General features: G+C 40.1%; 2 protein-coding genes across 2 annotated transcripts; one reads left to right on the top strand and one right to left on the bottom strand.

Moving 5' to 3' along the window:
* Positions 1-663: 663 nt before the first annotated feature.
* Positions 664-8,884, bottom strand: sypl2a (synaptophysin-like 2a). The gene is made up of 6 exons (XM_047025862.1): positions 8,662-8,884; positions 8,288-8,362; positions 4,447-4,568; positions 3,807-4,005; positions 3,036-3,209; positions 664-2,621 (listed from the first exon to the last, which is right to left on the bottom strand). The coding sequence occupies exons 1-6, from the start codon at positions 8,674-8,676 to the stop codon at positions 2,496-2,498; spliced, it is 711 nt and encodes a 236-aa protein (XP_046881818.1). The 5' UTR covers positions 8,677-8,884; the 3' UTR covers positions 664-2,495.
* Positions 8,885-13,014: 4,130 nt separating this feature from the next.
* arfrp1 (ADP-ribosylation factor related protein 1) lies at positions 13,015-16,524 on the top strand. The gene is made up of 7 exons (XM_047025877.1): positions 13,015-13,419; positions 13,635-13,722; positions 13,875-13,957; positions 14,053-14,134; positions 14,343-14,413; positions 15,354-15,454; positions 15,723-16,524. Exons 1-7 carry the CDS (start codon positions 13,327-13,329, stop codon positions 15,808-15,810), a joined length of 606 nt encoding a protein of 201 aa, XP_046881833.1. The 5' UTR covers positions 13,015-13,326; the 3' UTR covers positions 15,811-16,524.
* The last annotated feature ends 3,553 nt before the right edge of the window (positions 16,525-20,077 follow it).

Genomic DNA, 20,077 nt, shown 5'->3' with positions numbered 1-20,077 from the left:
TGAGTGCAAGACAGGACAGATTATATTTTGTAATTTTGTTAAATATTTTTTGGGTTAAATATATGGAATTTTATATTGATTGTGTTTTAAAGATAACCCGAATCATGTCTTCATGTGAACAGGAGAAACAGTTTGAGACAGCCTGTACTTTTGTTCAGCTGATAAATACAACCCTCCCCATACTGTACTTACCGACTTCAGGCTTTAGTCAGTCAGTTATTTCTGTGATGACCTGATACTCACTACTTATGATACATAACATATTCCAACAAGGCAAATTGTGACCATACATGAAGGACCTTTCTGATGAAGTTTTTTTTTTTTCTTCTGTATGAATCTGTATGGTATCACAGGCTGGATAGGGACCTATTAGGACATTATTATTGATCTATTTTATTCCAGCCCAACAATGATTGATATGAACCAGAGGATTGTTTAATAGGTTACAAATGCAATTGACATGAAAGTTAGCACCCAGATTTAGAAGCCATGTTGTCACAGTAGAACAATTCGTCAATTAACTAAACTGCACCACCTGCTGGACAAAACTTTCCAGATGTATTAGTTGACTGGCTTATTTACTTGAGTTGACTGGTACTGAACCTTCCAGAGGTCAGAAAATAAACTTCAATTTTTACTACAGTACAACAGTATAGTAAAAAGACCAGTGCACTCTTATTTTTTAATGCTTGTCAGATGTAAAGACATGCACTTATCATTTACATTTTCAGAAACAAGGCACAACATACAAAACAGTCAAATGCCAGAGATAATGTTGGAAAACAGAAAACAAACATAAGTCTACCCTAAATAATGAAATTATTATTTAAAAATCAATGTGGCACAATTAATTTAACTCCAAAGACTGATTTAGGCTTGCTCTTTGTAAATCACTACATACTAAGATTATACAGAACAGTAGCAGTTTCCCTCAAAATTAGAACCATTTTACATATTACAAGACTTAATTAACTGACACCCTTAGTGCAAAAAAAAAATGCTAAAACAAGTTCTGTTACTTTCCCTACAGTGAGGCTGACGTAGATCACATGAACTACAAAGAAAAATGAAATGCATTGCCAATGATTTGATTAAATTAAATAGCAGTAAAAATGAAGGAATACAGCAGGATTAATTTATTTGGCACTAATACTTTGCTAAATGTTCTGCTCACTTTTTTAAACCTAAATTCACGATAAACCCTGCAGCTTGCCCAGTGGTATGACAATTCAACAGCAAAAAGGAAATCACAACCACAATGTCCAACAAATTACTCAGAGAAGCCACACAAACACGTTTACTTTAGGGAAACGCATTAAAGACCAAAACGTAAAAAAACAAACAACTGCATAAATAACAACATCTAAATTGCTATTCAAACAAATATTTCAAGAGGAAAAGTCACAAACTGAGGAAACTTAGTTTTGTTGTTTTGAAATGCAACAAAATAACTGAACATGGTAAGCTCGGTTTTGGAAGCTAAGTTAAACATAATGTACCAATGCATACTGGCACCCATGAAGGTCTAAATTTGGCAGCGTCTAGCATTGTGTCTAGCTCAACTTAAATCAGTCAACATAAATTGAGATGTCTTCTATTTTAGGATGCCCAGCTGGGCTGAGCTACTGCTATTTTTGGTGGTAATTACCTTGGCACTCTCCATGTCAATACCACTAAGAAATAAAATACAAGCCATGTCTCGCACAATAAACATGTTTATGGATGAGCATGAGGCACCGTTGTGTGTTCAAGTAGCCACCACAGTTTAGGTCGGTGCTTTTCTCCACCCACTCTTGAAGTCTTTTTCAAAACATATAGAAGTCGTATACAAGGGAAGTGACGCTAAAATGCAAAACAAAGGTTATTCTTACTTTACTACTCAAATCCTGGTTCATAGTCATAGGTTTAATGTACAGCAGGTGTGTTAAAGTTGTACATGTCTGTCTCCCTTACCTTGCACATAGAGGGGTTTGAGTGACCGACAGCAAGTTACTGAATTTATTAACATCTACTTAGTAATAATACCCCAAAAAAGTTAACAGAATTATTCATGTAGACCTGAATGCACCTGCTCAGTAGGAGGCAAGCAATATTATAGATGGACAGTTTCTTATCAAAGTATTCAGCTCAAGGCATGCTTACAGTATCTAACTACATTTCATGTAAGGTAAAGGCACTTTGTATTGGCATCATCATTTAAAAAGGTCTCAAAAAGGCACTTAGTTTTCACCTCGGAAGAGGTAGAACTGATTGGAGTAGGTCTGTACATCAGATAAACTGATCAATTTGAAATAAAAGGAAATGTAACTTAGGATTGAACTTGAGCTGAACACCTGTAATGATAAAAGTGAGATTAGTGTAGTAAAAAAAAAAGCATTGTTTTCCTTGGTGATTTAGTTGTATTATCTAGCGGCGTTACACAAGAACCAGTGTGGGACCCCAAGCATTGTTGTGATATTGTAGGTTTGGGTAGCAAGGGGACCTTCAGGAGTGAATTAGGTTCCGGTGACTTCGCCCTCCTCCATAGTGGAAGGTGGGTTAGGATCCTTGTGGAAAGGAGTCTCTTTGTATATAAACCAACAGTTTCCTCCCCAAAGGATCAGATTCAGGAACCCAAAAATCTAGTTATGGGAAGGGCAAAAAAGAAAGGCAATTATTACAAAACTAAATATAGATCATAGAGTAACTCTGTTAAATTCTGTTATTTTATGTGTAAATCAAACTAGCTGGAGGACAAATTGCGGCTTCATAAGAATGTCTGCTAAACATTGTTAAGGATCATTTGTTATCACTGTTTGCACTTTTTTCAACTGGAAGAAGAGTTTGCTATGGCTATGAGTGCTACCTCTTCCCTGAAATGTCTACTGCCTTGTAATATCTTTATTATTATACTAATTATGAAACTATTTAAAAACCACAATATAAATAGAACGATAAAAAAACATTTATATAACTATAATATAATTTGAATTCATATTTTAAAAACAGTGCACCAGTGCATACAATAATACTGTGCTATGAAAACCTGTCCTCACCACTGAAGCGTTGAGGCGTCCCATGGGTGGGAAGGCCCCGGGGGTGCAGAGTGGGGTGCAGCTCTGTGCTAAGTTGTTAGGGTTGGTGGCCCACTTCACGTCGGTCAGGCCTTTCCCCCAGGCCGAGGACGACACCAGCCACAGGAAGGCAAAGGCTGCAGTCACAAACAGGTCCTGAGGGGCAGGAAAGAGCGCAGTATGAAAACATTGTTTACTGGAGAATTCTATCTATAAAGTACGAATATTACTTTACTGCACCAAATGTTTTTATGCAAATATTGAAACATGAAAGTGGAGTAACTGCATGCTTCTCTGCAGTACGGATGTTGGATTAAGATTGACTGCCAAGCCTCTGATAGGGGCTAGAACTGAACCAAAAATATTTCCAATGAAAGCGGCATATGATGGCACACACATCTAGCCCGATACTACAGTGAGTCTAGAGCTGATCTTGGTAGTAGTTGAACTAGAAGATTTGGTAAATTAAGCTTTAACTTTACTACAATTATAGTACTACTACAGTTTGATGAGCAATATTTAACATCCAACATAGTGTTGTTTCAGGCCATCACAGGCTGATCTGATAGTTTGAAAAAGTACATAAAACTAAAATTAAAAAAACTGTCCTTCTGCTACATAGTAGATTCTGCTTTCTAGTTACCCGGAAATACCCCTCATGTTGTCACAATAATGTGTCTGAGGCTGCTGTTGCAGCTAGCATACGGGTGGCCAAAGTTGTCACAAACTCAAAACGAACACACAGGTACTCACTACGATGGGTCCACGGCTGGTCTCACGGTAGATATGTTGGTATCCCAGGTACAGCACCAGGGTTGCTGTGCAGTAGAGGAAGCCAAACACACCGACAGACACGAAGAACTCTGCTGAGGAGGAATAGTCACCCATAAGGTAGGTTGTGTTGGTACCGCCACCGATGCACGTTGGCACAAGGTACGGAGTGCTCGGCATCCTAAAAAAAATAAGACGAAGGTGTGTTTACAGGGTGTCTGATTGTTTGGTTGAAATGAAGATCAAGCACGTTAATTTAAGCAGAATTTGGACATTCTTATTAGAAAAGAAAGACTTATTCCCAAGAAACTGTCCCCCTGAAGAGGTTCTGAATAGTTTGTCAAGGAGTGCCAGTGCGAGGTCTCCTTTCTAGACTATCTGAATGGAAATGTTCAACATGGTCAGAGAAAACATTTAAGGAGTCGGAAAGCCCATCATATATGAAAGAAGGTTTTTCGCGGAGATGGATAACGAAATTAGCATTATCACCTTAAGAAAAAGTTGTGTCAATAACTCTTACATACCCTATACAGTACTCTGATGGAAACAATGAAATTTAACCACTGAGAAGTGTAAGTGAACTCATGCAGAAAAACATAAAATGGTGGCATTGATCAATCACCTGAAGGGGTAACCGAATGTAGCCGATACGTCCACCTCAGTGGCGGTGGCATTACATTTACTAGTGATGTGGGAGGTCCCAGTGTACCCCCCTGTGGTGGCAAAGGCAAAGATGGTGAACACCTGTCCAGCAAGAGGAGAAGGAACCAGAGGTTAGCGTTATTCTTCACAAACTAGTGTATGTACATTCACCTGGTCACGGACTGTGAAAAACACAAATATTTTGGTAGCTTAAAGGAGCTTGAATGGGGTTTCAGTTGCAAGCATTAACTTTCTTTCAGCATTATGCACATGCTCAACTGAATGCAGCCCTAATCCATGTGTCTTAAAGGCAGGGTAGGTAACCTTTGCCAAGCTAGCAATTTTGGCTTGAGTTCGAAAGGATTCAAACCAAAATATCCCACCCCCTTCCTTTAAAGCCACGTCCCCAAAGCACATGAATGTGCTGCCTGACTACTGCTGGGAGGTAGGTAGGTAGACAGATAAGTAGCCCATCCAAACATTGCATTCAGTCCAAATGCCTTCGAAATCATTAAGTTCAGTCCAAACATGTTTATTACAGTCCTGCAATGCCAACAGATATTTTTTATTTTACTGTCAAACTGTTTATATTCATTGGTTGCCATCAGGATGTGAAGTTCTTTTCAGAATGAAAAAAAAGGGCATCTACCTTTATTTTTAACAGTGCATCAATTTATAAAGCTTTTAACTCTTGAAGATTGACATTTAGAAATATGTGGATCTTCGCAACTCCCCCACTGCTTGTATTAACGTTATTTAAACCAAACGGTGATTTATTGTTTTCCCAAGCTTGGGATGTGCAGCTGATCAAGGTGGTCAGGTGTCCCTGATGCTGCACAGGAGGATTGTTCAGAGGAGTCAGACCGCCTTGGTGACTCAGCAAGCTCAGGTTCAAGAACAACGCCTGACTGGAACCAGGGTTTAACAGGAAGAGGCCCCTCGGATGCTGCGGCTAACTTGTTTGCCTCTGTAGCGCTCTGTGTTGTGTTGCTGACAGGACAAGAGTAGCCACACACCACTTAATTCAATTTAAACAAAGGGTAAAGACCCCCCCATGATGTTCCTCAACTTCCCCCTCCAACATCTTCTTTCCACACAGGAAGCTCTCTCCCTCCTGGCCTGAGATTAGAGTGCACACTGCTAATGCTAAAATGATGAACAGTGCAGCAGAGTGGCAGACGCTGGCTACTGTTGCCTGTCCCAAAGAGTAAACGCTGAAGGGCTGTCACTGATAATAACAAGAAGAAGGTAAAAAAAAAGTCAACTAAATTCTCTACCTTTTGCATGATCCTTCCCTCTCGCCAGCAGCCCTTTTAATATGAGTGGTTGAACAACTTGTCAACTTATACATCGTTGTATGATAACTCTTCTATACGATACCTTCTTTCAAGTTTGTGAATCAATGGTTTGGAAGAGAGGCCTAGTCAATCCTTCTCACACATTATGGAAGTAGTTTGCATACCGAGTTGATGCCTGCATATGATATCCTGCTTCAAAAATGTAATCTTGGACTGAACGACTTTGTCACTGTCTGAAATATGGCCAATGCCAAGTCTAAATGTAGGCCTAAACAATCAATCGTTTAGTGTCTGGGTTAGTGTTAGAGTGGGAGCCTTGTGAGGAAACCCTTCCTCCAATTAAAACAGTTGATAGGGGCGTGTGGCGTGTCCGGACTTACTCTCCAGAATAATGCCCTTTGTTCCGCTTGTTCCGCCCACATAAGGTTAAGCTTGTCCCCACATGGTCACCATTTAAATGAAGCAGTTAAATTGTCAAGTCCCATGGAGGAAGAAAGTGGACGAAATAGTAAGAGGTGGGCCACAAGTTCAATGCACACACAAACACTGCACAAGTATGTGAAAACACACACAAAAATACATGTCAGTGACATAATAGGGCAGCAAAGAAAATCTTTGAAAATGTGTGCAAACAGCTCTAGAGTCTAGACCATCCTTATTGCTGTTCATGTTGGCAACATGCATAACAACAACAAAAATTAAGTACTTGATGAAATGCAAAAAAATGTGGGAAATCTATTTCATAACCATTCAATCGCATCTATGATGATGATGATGATGTTTTGAAGTCCCCGGAAGACTACCGATTGTAGGTCAAATCCCTAGAACACTGGTTTACAGGTCACCCTGTTTGAACTTGAATACAATATTTCACAACCCTCATTCAAAATGCAGCGAGATGGGTGGATCAGTCGTCTATATGTGTGAGTGTGTTGAGTAACCCTGGCCCCTGGAAAGACACTTTGAGAATGTGGTTGCACAGCCATGCGTAGGATTCCCAGAGCATTTCCTGGTAAATGCTGCCCCCCCACCCCATTGCTGGAGAGGTATGTTGTTGACACAAACAAACAGGAGAGGGGTTTATGATCCACGAAATACACCGATGATGATTCTTAATGGTGCTTTAAGTATGCATGGACTTTGAAATGTTGCCGATGTGCAAATGTTTTCTATGTTTACAGATAATTTAGTTATGTTCAAATTAGTTGCTACTGAAGCATTCTGGAACAGATGTCAATTGGAACCATGCTTTATGTTCTTTGTGCAACTACAGATTATTATTATTTTTATACAGAAATTAAAACTTGTATTTATAGTGAACATTAGGGGCAAATTTCTGTAATGTGCATTTGCGATAGTTAACCACATTCAAAGACCTTCACTTTGCAGACAAATAACATCTCTATTCGTCTAAAAACCAAGCATACATTTAGCATAGCTAAACAGCAAAAACACAGTAAGTAAGCTTATGTGTTGTGGGTTCGGTATGGCTAGATGTGAACTGCTTAGGGCTATAGTCACACAAACAGACTTCAGGAGGATTCAAACTCCAACCTATAAGATAAGGCTATGTTAATTGCCCAAAGCAGGGTGGACTGTTTTAACAGTTACAGTCCACACCTTGAGCATACAGACAGAGCGATCCAAGCCATGTCAGCCTAGCAAGTTACAGGCAAAACCCTAAATGCTGAAAGTCACATTTACCTCTTAGTTAAATGTGAAAAAAGCAGATCATACAATCCAAGCTATCTGTGTTGAAGCTTCTGGCATTCTTCAACAAAGCAAGCAAGCAACATCCCAATATAAAAATGACTATCAACTAAAAACATTTGACTTTGGCTAATTAGCAACTCAGACTGCAATTACGTTTACACTACCAGTCCTAGTGTTAAGACCCTCTAATGTCCTGACAGTTTGGCATTTTCACTATCTGTCTCATGGCAAATCCCACTGCAAATGTAAACAACTACACTAGTAACTAGTTGCAAAGGCATGCATGCTGTCGCTAAAATATATAATGGTATGATTTATGAACATCATAAGTGTCCCACTTTGTTTTAATGCTGATCACAGGTATTGCTGCTTCCAACTATGCACTCTCACTACAGAGACAACAATGCGCAGAAGTCCCTTATTAAGAAATCAGTAGCCAAGATGTTCTTAGACACAATTTAACTATTGAAGGTCAAATGCCAAGGAGAGAATCCTTAATGATCCTCATATCACACAAATGTAATTCATAAATATGCAGAAGCTGTTTTATTAAAATAACAATGCACTGCTGAATTCCAACTAAGAAGTCACATTGACGACTACTAAAAAGGGCGCAGCCCAACTTGCTGGCAACATAAAGAAATACAAATAAGTGTTGGCCTACGGTACCCTTACTTACATTCACAGATGGAAACAGATGTGAGAAATAAAATAAACTGAATGTTGCGCATTATGTCCAGCATTTAGTTTAGTTTTTATAGACAGGCCTACCTACAAAACTATAAAAAATAAAAGAAATGTCTAACTTACCCACTCTAATACCCGAATAAACCCCAAAGGTTCTTTGAGCGGTCCCAGATCCAGCCTGAATCCAGATACCAGCCTCTGATAATACAAAAAAATGACGGGGAAAAAATACCTGAATCATTGAAAGGTTGATCGCTAGAGAATAGTTACAGTAGTAATGCTAGTGGTGCTATCTACAGTATTATCGTTTCTTTCCGAACAGCTTCATATACGAACCAGATACGTATATGATGGCTGGCTGATTAAGATTATGTTAACGTGACAATTGTTGAATTACAAACATCGAAATGTGTAATGTTCCTGCTACTTATGCTAGCTTGCTAACGTTAGCTAAAGTTTGTTAGCACTTGCGTCTATCTTTAGCTCGTGTGTCCTACCTGAAAAACATCCATGGTGACTTTAAACAGCTAACAGTAACTTTACGAATTTCTAAAATGTATAAACTATGTCAAGGGTAACTTATCCAAAACATTCGGCAAAATGATGAATGTAATTAGTTATCTAAAAACTAGCATTGACGTAAAGTAGCAGGCTGATGTTGTAAACCCTGTTGCTGCTGTCAACTTTCTGAACTAACGCTAGTCTAGTACACGTGACTGTAAACTTACTCTTAAGGAGACCACGCATATTTATTTGAAATCTGGGGCGTGGCCTTCACAAATTCACATTGAGTGCAACCAGAACCATAGAAAATATTTATATGGCTCTGACTGCAACACAGTCCAGTACGTTACATTGTATTTACTTTGTCAATGCTTTTATTCAGATAGTGCATAGAAAGTAGCCTACAACAGAAGATCAAGGATCAGATGTGCATAGTTCTACAGCATTTCTGTGGTTAGAGTCAAGGAAAAGTATGTATTTACTTGCCACTTTGAAAAGTAATTAGGCAAAATCTCAGCTAGCAGGTGAAAAGAACCTAAATAAAGAGTGAGTATACTACATTGCAACTACAACATTTAAATTGCTTAACTGTAGCGCAACTATTACATCTCGATTACATAGCTAGCTGATTGATGTATGGTAAACAAAAATAATAATACTACAGTGTAGTGACAACATCTTAATACCTCAGCTATAGTCTTGCAACTACATCTCAATAGTTTGCAGTTGTGTCTAATACAGTGTAATTCCTAATACAGCGCAACGTCAACTACTCATGGGTGCAGTTTCTTGCCAGACAGTGTAATAACAGGATCTTGAAGTGTAGGGAAAGGAAAACGTTGCTGGTATCACAAGAAGCGATGGCCTTGAGACCACAGTGGAAGGTTTGTTAAATGGGATGGTCATTCCACCTCTGCGTGTGAGTACAGGAAAGAGTAGTGTGCTATTCACATGTTCCTAGGGGCCTATGTCCCAAATGTCCTATGTTTTCCAGCTCTAGCATATAATGGGAATCTGAAAAATATTGTTTTTTCAAGTTCAAGTTCAAGTCTTTTATTTGTCAGGTACACAGAACAACACAAAGTTAGACTGGGCACTGAAATTCTTAAGACAAGACAACGCAAGCACCTGGCATAACATAACATATAAGTACACGGAACATAATTTACATCTATGCTGAGCTTAAATAAGTGAAACTTCCTAAATATACAGATAGCAATAAATAGTACACTATACTAACCCTAATGCACATAAAACCTGTTTCAACCCTATAACCTATTCTAACCTAAGTGGAGTACAGTACAATAGTGCAAATTTGCAGATCAGTGACTAAGTCAATGACCATACAGGAGCCTGGTGGCGAGGTACAGTGAGGTACAGTAGTGCAATGTTGCTGATAGTGCAACCAGTAGCTGAAAGTGACAGTGTATAAGTGACTAGTGTGCAGTAAATCAATGTCCATATCAGTGTCCATTCAGAAGCCTGATGGCCCTTGGGTAGAAACGGTTGTCCAGTCAGCGTGTGCGCGACCGGATGCTGCGGTAACGCCTGCCAGAAGGCAACGGGGTAAAGAGACTGAAGGATGGGTGGGAACAGTCTCTTAGAATCCTGCCGGCTTTCCTTAGGCAACGTGTGTGGTAGGTGTTCTGTAAGGCTGGGAGCTTCCTGCCGATGATGAACTCAGCAGACCGGACCACACTTCGTAGGGCCTTGCGGTCCCTGTCTGTGCAGCTCCCATACCACACTTTTCTGTTGCCCAGCACTGCCATATGGCTTTCAATATAGTAAAATACACTAGGCCAATAGACCACCATACGCATTTTGGGATTTATCCGCCCAACCCAATCATCGCTTGAACTGCAGCTATCATGGTGGCAACTTGTTTGAATATTTAGCTCATCCAAACAACTTAACACGTGACACTGCTGGTCCTTGGGTCCTGGGCAATACACTGACTATTTTTCAACTTTATACAGTGCCAGGTTTTTGAGATAATCAAGCCACTGACACACAGCCTGCCTATATTGTTAGATTAGGCTAGTGTAGGTTTTGAAGCACTTGCTACTTGCAAGGCGCACTGGAGATATTTTTTAAGGAGGGGGGGGCACATTTTTCTCCATTAAAATAACTTTCTGTCTTTCGGGAAAGGACATATGCATGAATGTAACTCATGTACAGATGTACATGTTCTTAATAAAAGAGCTTTGAAATAAATAACAACTAAAATCTGTGTTTAGTTACTTATTCTTAATTTAATCATCAAGGCATTGGGATGGAAAAATTATTTTGGTTCATAGCAGTGCATTCACTCTACGATGTCTAGTTAGGAAACAGGGAGAACAACAAGACAACAGGAAATGGTGTATATTTGGCGTTTGATCCGACTACAGCTCATTTGAGGTGCTGCCACACCTCTAATCCATCACAGGCCCTCTACTGGACCCCCTGCAGTTTGCCTACAGAGCCAACAGGTCTGCGGAGGACGCAGTTAACATGGCCCTCCACTTCACCCTACAGCACCTGGACTCCCCAGCATCCAACGCCAGGATCCTGTTTGTGGACTTTAGCTGTGCCTTCAACACCACCATCCATGCCCTGCTTCAGGAAAAGCTCTCCCAGCTGAACGTGCCTGACTCTACCTGCAGGTGGATCACAGACTTTCTGTCTGACAGGAAGCAGTGCTTTAAGCTGGGAACACAAGTCTCTGACTCCCAGTCCATCTGCACCGGCTCCTCAGGGCCGCATCCTTTCCCCTCTGTTCTTTTCCCTGTACACCAACAGCTGCAACTCCAGTCACCCATCCGTCAAACTCTTGAAGTTTGTGTACGACACCACCCTCATTGGGGGGGATGAGTCTGATTATAGGTGGGAACCTGGTGACCTGATGTAGCCAGAACAACTTAGAGCTCAATACTCTTAAGAGAGTGGAGAGGTTGTGGACTTCAGAAAGAATACAGCCCCACTGACTTAAATCATTATCTGCACAATGCCACCTTGACACCTTGCATATTGCACTATGTTACACTGTTTGTATTGTTTGTATTTTTTGTAATATGTGTATGTCTATGTACATTATCCCCACCTGTATATAGAACATACATACACCGAACATAGAGGTAAATCCTTACACTGCTGGTCTTGTTGTCTCCCCCACATTCTACTATTTCCATCATTCAGCATTTGCTTCCCATCCTCACCTCTTCCTCAGACTTATTTCTCTTGCTTTCGATCACTGGATTCCTCCATTATCATTGGTTCTACTTTTGCCTTGGCCTTGATCTTTTTTCCTTTGCCAGTTTTCTTTGTCTCATCATCTAGAGCAGGGGTGTCGAACTCCGGTCCTCGAGGGCCGCTGTCCTGCATGTTTTAGATGTTTCCCTGCTCCAACACACCTGATTCAATTAAAAGGGTTGTTATAACGACCATTCATTCGAATCAGGTGAGCTGGATCAGGGAAACATCTAAAACATGCAGGACAGCGGCCCTCGAGGACCGGAGCTCGACACCCCTGATCTAGAGAGTAGAACACAGACATAAACATATAAGCTAAGAAAATGTGGTCAGATGGCTGAGCTGTTAGGGAATCGGGCTATTAATCAGAGGGTTGCTGGTTCGATTCCAGGCCGTGACAAATGACGTTGTGTCCTTGGGCAAGGCACTTCACCCTACTTGCCTCGGGGGAATGTCCCTGTACTTACTGTAAGTCTCTCTAATTGGCACATACTTTAATACAAGTACAATCAATTCTGCAATACCTGTAATCTACTGGATATCTTTTCATACTTAAAAAATGCCACCCCTTTTCTGCCTCATTTGCTGTGTCTTCCTTCCCAATCGGTTTCCTACAACCCACTTGATAACTTGCTCCATAATTCTTTTGAATTCTCTCTTATCTTTTTTGACATTGCTACTACTCTTTTTAGCTTAGTCTTTGCACTATCTTAGTTTTTTTCTCTCTTAAATTATCTGTCCCTTTAGTCAAATTGTATAACCGTTCTCCCCTTCATAGTCTCAGAATTACTTCCTCACTCTCTGCACGGCAATGCCCAAACTCCTGAGACCCTCCTAGCAGCTCTCCTGGTCTCCCATGATGTGTCACATCCTGATAGTTCCAGATTTTTCTTTAGTGAGTACTTTACATTGTTCATATCAATGGCATTATGTTTAATTGCATTATTTAATGTAAATTGTATTCAGTATATATAATAATATAATATATATATTTTGTACATTTTGGGGTAAAAACATTTCTTTCCCCATTCAAATAATAAAAAGTACAAACGGCCTCATAACCTTTTATTTTGAAGAATTTTGAACAAATCTACCGGAAATGTATTTTCAGAGCCTGGCTTCACCTTGCTACGTCACGTATAAACAACATCGTTCTTCTTCTGGTTATGTGGGTTTATGCAGAATACCTTGATGTTAAAGTTAGACATTTTACGTTGCGTAAAGTACCTGAAAATTGAATACTTTGATATGGCCATCAAGCTAGTTACAATCTATTGTTTGATACAATGAGCTAATGTGTCGTCCTTTTTAACAATTAGAAATGCTAGCTAGTTAGTTTAGCTAGAGCTAGCTAAGTAACGTTAGCTACCCAGCTAGCTAGGCTAGCTAACTTTGTACAGTAATATCGTTCCTGTTAACATTTGAAGATGTATACTTTACTGTCTGGCCTGTATAAGTACATGTTCCAAAAGGACGAATACTGTATATTAATACTTGGGTTGGACAATGCAGGGAAAACGGTAAGTGAGACGTTTGTCTTTTAAATTGAAAGGCTACTGTAGCCTATGGACCATAGGCTACCATAGTATGGTACTTCCGACTGTATAGGTTAAATGGCATACAGTTGTACATATTGTTTTGGAGACTGGAATCTTTCTTTACTCATACACCGGTCAAAGTTGTACGTTGTTTTTATTCCATTGACTTAATTGTAATTCTATTCTCAACTCTTTAGACCTTTTTGGAACAGACCAAGACAAGGTTCAGCAAGAATTACAAAGGAATGAATCTTTCCAAAATCACTACGACAGTTGGCCTGAACAGTAAGTCCTTTCACATTGTATGTATGTATGTATGTATGTATGTATGTATGTATGTATGTATGTATGTATGTATGTATGTATGTATGTATGTATGTATGCACCGATTTTCAATAAAGGTAATCTATTTGTGTTATGCTCATCTGTTTTCCTAGTTGGGACAATCGATGTAGGAAAAGCTCGCTTGATGTTTTGGGATCTTGGAGGGCAAGAGGAACTGCAGTCTCTATGGGACAAAGTCAGCACGTTTGTACAATGGTATTATTGGGTCTAATGTAAAGATCACCATACGTATTGAGAAGCACTGACACCCATGACTTGAACTTCCAACAGTACTATGCAGAATCCCATGGAGTGATCTATGTGATCGACTCAACTGATGAGGAGCGACTGTCAGAATCAAAAGATGCCTTTGGTGAGTGTATAACTTCTTCATTTTGAGTATCTTCAACTAAAACATGTCAATGGGGATCTGCTATTTGAACTTTCTATTGAATTACTACAGCATTTTATCCCAGACTAAGAATGTGTTAAGCACTGGCCAAAATGATCGGTTATCCTCCCAATTAGATTACATGTTGGTGTTCTTTATTACTTTTGAGCTTTTCCTTTTCCTCTTTCAGAAAAAATGATTAGCAGTGAGGTTTTGGAAGGTGTCCCACTCCTTGTGCTGGCTAACAAGCAGGATGTAGAGGTATGGATATTGTCAAACACTGACTCAGCTGAGACAAAGTGCTTGTACATTTACATTTATGCATTAAGCAGACGCTTTTATCCAGAGCGACTTCCAAGAGAGAGCTTTACAAAAACCCTAGTAAACCCTGTTATGATGAAACCTTATTTGAAACCTTATTTTTGTATTTACCTTATTTGGTGTGTCTAATAAGTTATTGGATGTCATTCTTTAATTTATATTATTGTCCTTGGAAAGATCCATTAAGTTTATTTCGATTGTGATAGTTATAAGGTATCATGGTGTCATTTCAGTTTTTAGTTTATCATATATGTTTAATTACATGTTTGATAATGTTAGCACTTTTAGTACATAGTTCCAACAATAGTCAATAAACATCATGTACAGGAAACCTTTTTACTTGGCCACATAGCCTTAAGGCCCCGTCACACAATAACGTTCTGGTCGACATTCTATGACGTTAGAGGAAATGTTGCTAATCGTCCATGGTCGCTGGTATAGCACCAGAAGAGCGTTGTGTGGACGCTGGTGATCGACGGAGAACGCTGGTCCAAAAAAAAGTTTTGAACATGCACAGAAGTTCTCATGGAGACCAGCATTCTTCAACGTTTAATTTTAAACGCTGGACATGCTAAAGAAGCCTGCGAGTTGGTCCTTTCTCTGAACGCTGTGTTTTAGGTTCCTTTTGTTCAACTGCTAATCATCTTCTCATCGTTGAGTGGGACTCATGTACATGTGAACAGTGTTTCTGACCTATTCCTCTGCCTAATAGCCTCAAATTAAAGCAAACTGCCTTATGTTTACTTATGTTATGTTGACCTTAAGGTCACTGTTAGTGTTAGGATTAGTTGTGCCCCAATTTCTGGCAAAAGTAACAAAAAAAGTGTTCCTGTCTAAAGATTTTGGGTGATCACTTAATGTCTGAATCCTCCTCTCCTAGAACTGTATGTCGGTGCCAGACATTAAAACTGCTTTTAGCGACTGTGCTCCTAAGATCGGGAAAAGAGATTGTCTGGTGCAGCCGTGTACTGCCCTAACAGGGTGAGCCACCATTTCTGAACCATAAACTATAATCTCCTGTAACAATGATGGTACATTGTTGGCATGGATGACAGAATTACATATGTATTGTTTAATTGATGTATTATATTGGCTTGTTTTAATATTAGCTGTACAGCATGAGTATGTACTAAAGAGGAACATTTATTTTCTTGTACTACATCTGTAAATACAAAACATTTGTCTTCCAAATCATTGAGGCAAATTCCTAGTGTAGTCTGAGAATACATTTTTATATTTCATTTCTCAGGGATGGTGTGAATGAAGGTATCGAGTGGATGGTGAAATGTGTCGTCAGAAACATCCACCGGCCACCAAGACAGAAGGACATCACATAAAGCAAGCAACAACTGTCCACCTCCAGCCAACACAGAACACTAATACCAGATGGTCACTTTGCTACTGAGTGAGAAAATGCAAAGAAAGACATTCAAATTATACTCCGGTGTCAAACTTTTCCCCCTTTGTCATTTTTGGAGTGGATGCAGATGAACAATGTAATCTCTCTCCTAAGTTTGCATTATAATTTACACACCTACAGTACATGAGAGTTTCATTGTATTTTTTATTGTGACTTGGGTGAGAGGCAAGTAGTACTTAAAGTTCACTGCTTTTCGTGTAACTAGTTTTTCAATTTCTCTCTACAAGTATTCTGTCTGATCATGTGGTACCAGTTGATACATGGAGGACCAGCAGCAGTGATCTGGCCGACTGTGCTTTTATGGTTCCCAAATCTGTCACTGGGCACAACATTATTCCATTTAAAACTATTGATGAATTTGATATTCAGATGTAAACTATTAGATGGGTGGTGTTAGGCAATATGTGAGGATACTTGAGATGAAGTTTCATGTACTTGGGACTTTACCTTGTAGGGGCTGCACCATCTCATAGGGAACATGTTGAAAGGCATTTTATATTATTGGTATTCAAATCTGATAGTAGTGAATATATTTCTACACTGCCTAACTTGACTTATGTCAATTAAGAGAACGTATATGATGACAAAAAAAGATTAAAGTGAATTAAGCAAATCAAGTATTGAACCAAAATTACTTGTTTTGCTCCATGCATTCATTGTTTTTGTGAGATCTATTTCACCAGGCTCGGTTCTAGAACAAATCAGATGGGCAGACATTTGGTTTCCACAAGGTGGAATTTTGTGTATAGCTCTATTATTGAAACTCATAGGTAACTTATAGGTAAAATAATGGTGGGTAACAGCATTGCAACGAGTCAAAGTATTGTTTTTGTCCTATATGCATTAACCTTTGTCAACAAAAATATTTGTAATGCATTACAAACATAATATAACATAATTTGTTATACAAAGATTAAGTGATGTGAGTGCAAGAGGCAAGTCTTGTAGACCGGAAAGCATGACTGCTCTGACTGGAAAGCGTTTCGATGTAAGATATGTTTGATTACTTTATTTGTAACATTTCTGGTAAGACCCAAACTCAGTATGGTATCGAATAAGACCTCTAAAACAATTTCCACATTTGGCACTTGTGAAGGGTGCTGTTGTAAAGTAATGATTGAGTGCCCTCCTGGATGCCTCTTCATGCAAGAAATGATGTTCCTTTTTTGGGCATTTTTTTGAATGTGTCCTCATGAGTGCCTTTCAAGTGCAGAAAACATTATGCATTACCCTATAATGTTCCCTAAACACGACATTGTGATGGTGGGTGCTCTTCCCTTCAATGGAAAAAGGTGCCCATACATGACAGTTGTGAAAAGGATGCCCTTTCCAGTACAAAAACATGGGATGCAGTGCTGCATAGGGTATCTCTACAGGTGAGAGAATGTAGGGAGGTTTCCTAGAGGAAGCCCCTTCCAGTAGAGAAAATGTGATGTGGGCCTTACAATCAGGGATGGATTAACGAACGGGCCTACCGGGCCCAGGCCCAGGGGCCCATGAGCTCAGGGGTTCCCTAAGCCATAGCCTCCGCGCGTGACGTCGCTGTTATTAACATTGTATTGATATGAATATGATGATATGACACCATGCGCCGTAGCCGGTATATGCCAGACTTAATTCATTCATGTCCGTAACATGGCCCCAATAGTCCTACTGAGGGATGGATTACCGAACGAGCCTACCGGCACCAGGGGCCCATGAGCTCAGGGGGCCCCTAAGCCAGATCCTTTGCGTAAAGTCTCTGTTATTAACTTTGTATTGATATGATACGATGCGCCGTAGCCGGTATATGCTATGCTTAAATCATTCATGTCAGTAACAGGGCCCCAATAGTCCTACTCAGGGATGGATTACCAAATGAGCCTACCGGCACCGGGGGCCCATGAGCTCAGGGGGCCCCTAAGCCAGAGCCGCTGGTTAGGGGCCCCTAAGCCGCTTTTATTAAGTCGCTTTTATTAACTTTGTATTATTATGATGATATGACATGATGTGCCATAGCCGGTATATGTTCAAGTTCAAGTCTTTTATTTGTCAGGTACACAGAACAACACAAGGTTAGACTGGGCACTGAAATTCTTAAGACAAGACAACGCAAGCACCTGGAATAACATAACATATAAGTACACAGAACATATGGAGGCTTAAGTCATTCATGCCAATAACAGTTCCCCAAAAGTCCTACTGAAAAACTAAAGAATAGCCTAAACATTCACTTTGAAGATGTCACAAGAAAGAAACCATCATGATACCTTTCAAGTGAGTGTTTATCCCCTCAGTTTATCTATAGGACTTTAGAGTGGCTGAGTACTCCATGCAATATGGGCCCTTCAACTCTGTAGGGAGAAATCCAAAAAGCAAGTGCAAAACAATAGCATTAGAGCTCTGTCTAAGCACCCCCACCCCCAACCTACACACAAATGCGCTGTTTATGTGGCATTTCTGTAAAGTTGTTCTTCATGAAGACCCCATTATGATGTTATCCACCCCTGATCTGTCTGAATGGAGCCCCTCAATCAAAACACATCATAACATTTCACTGTATGATCCTTTAAATATGTTTTACTGGTAGGCCTTACTCAGGACAAGTGAGATTCCTTACATGAGCTTACATTTTTGTATTTTTAACAGTTTATAGAAAAAAAGAAAAAAGAATCTCGCGTTAATCTCGCGATAAAAAAATGAACAGCGTAAAAAAAGGGGGGGAGGGGGGGCCCTTGACACGTCCAGGCCCAGGGGCCCGTGGTTTCTTAATCCGTCCATGCTTACAATGGGCTAAATTTGAGGTTTCCTACAGGTGATGGGAAGTGTGGTGTTTCAATCTTAGCGCTAGGTGGCGCTATGCGCAATGAATCCAGTTTAGAGTATAAGTGAATGTAGCAAAGAAGAAAAGGTGGCCCAGATAGACCATAGAGTTAATATAACTAGAGACAGCTACTTCTGTCTTCCAAGATGGCGTCCCCATTCATTTCTATGAAAAGTGCTCAGTGGCGCAGTGAGGCAAGCGAGAGCGCTAAATTACGGTGGCCCTGAAGTGCAAACCACACCCCCTAATATGAGTACATCCCCCAAATGAAAATACTCCCCCCCAATACAAGTCAACTCCCCCCAAAACGGATGACTTGTTCACCTCCCCCCAATACAAAAACCTGCTCCCCCCCAATAGAGTCAACTCCCCCCAAATCGGATGACTTGTTCACCTCCCCCCAATACAGAAACGCGCTCCCCCCCAATACGAGTCAACTCCCCCCAAATCGGATGATTTGTTCACCTCCCCCCAATACAAAAATGCGCTCGCCCAAATGGAAAACGACATTACATTAACTCAAAAACACATTACATTAACTCTGAACAGAAAGGGTAGGTACTACACTTTAGCGCTGATTGGATGCAGTAGGCTAACTAACAAGAAATAAGAAATTGATCGACAGAAGTACAAAATATAATAGCCTGGCAGAGTTACGTGCACCAGAACATTTATTTGGGTATCGAAGCATGTAGCATAGGCTATGTATGCAAAAGCATAAATTGCAGTGTTAAACGTAAACATCGATAACCAAACAACTAGTCCAAGTAACTCTGTCATTATCATGAACTTAATCGTTTTGATTGGAAGGAAAGAGGAAACATTAATGTTTCTCCTTGTTCTCATTCAGCTCAGGTAAATCAGCGATTTGCTGATGTTGCCTTTTGTGCGCGTCCCCTGTTCGTATCCGCGAACACGTTTCCAGGCAACTTTTCTTGACGTAAGCAAATAAATGGGCTGCTAGTTTACCCATTTCGGATTGGTTTCAAACTTAGCAAAAATCAGGAAAAATTATTCTATGAAAAAGCTAGTAGTATGAGCCAGGTTCGAGAATCAAACAAAAATTATTGGGGGAGATAGTTTTAGATATGTTGACTGGAGTTAATAGAATAAAAACGACCGGACGAGTCGGGTTGAAAATCGGAAATGCAATACCACCTACATCCACTGGGGCTGTTGCCTCAAGCCGAGAGGCGTGGGATGGGGGCTTGAGATAGACACATCAGAGAATGGGTAGAACTGCCCCTCTCGGTAAACTTCCAAGTTCTGAACTGGTTGCAGTTCCACTCTAGTTCCATATGAGGGCACTAACAAGCGAGTGTAGAACGAATCGAATCCTGAATTCGAAAGGGGAGGTACACAAAAAACACACTGCTGGGTG

This window comes from Hypomesus transpacificus, chromosome 9 (genome assembly GCF_021917145.1).
Source record: "Hypomesus transpacificus isolate Combined female chromosome 9, fHypTra1, whole genome shotgun sequence".
In the NCBI taxonomy this organism is placed as follows: domain Eukaryota; kingdom Metazoa; phylum Chordata; class Actinopteri; order Osmeriformes; family Osmeridae; genus Hypomesus; species Hypomesus transpacificus.
The sequence above is the reverse complement of the archived record's forward strand: the minus strand, read 5'-3'. Positions and strand labels throughout refer to the sequence as shown.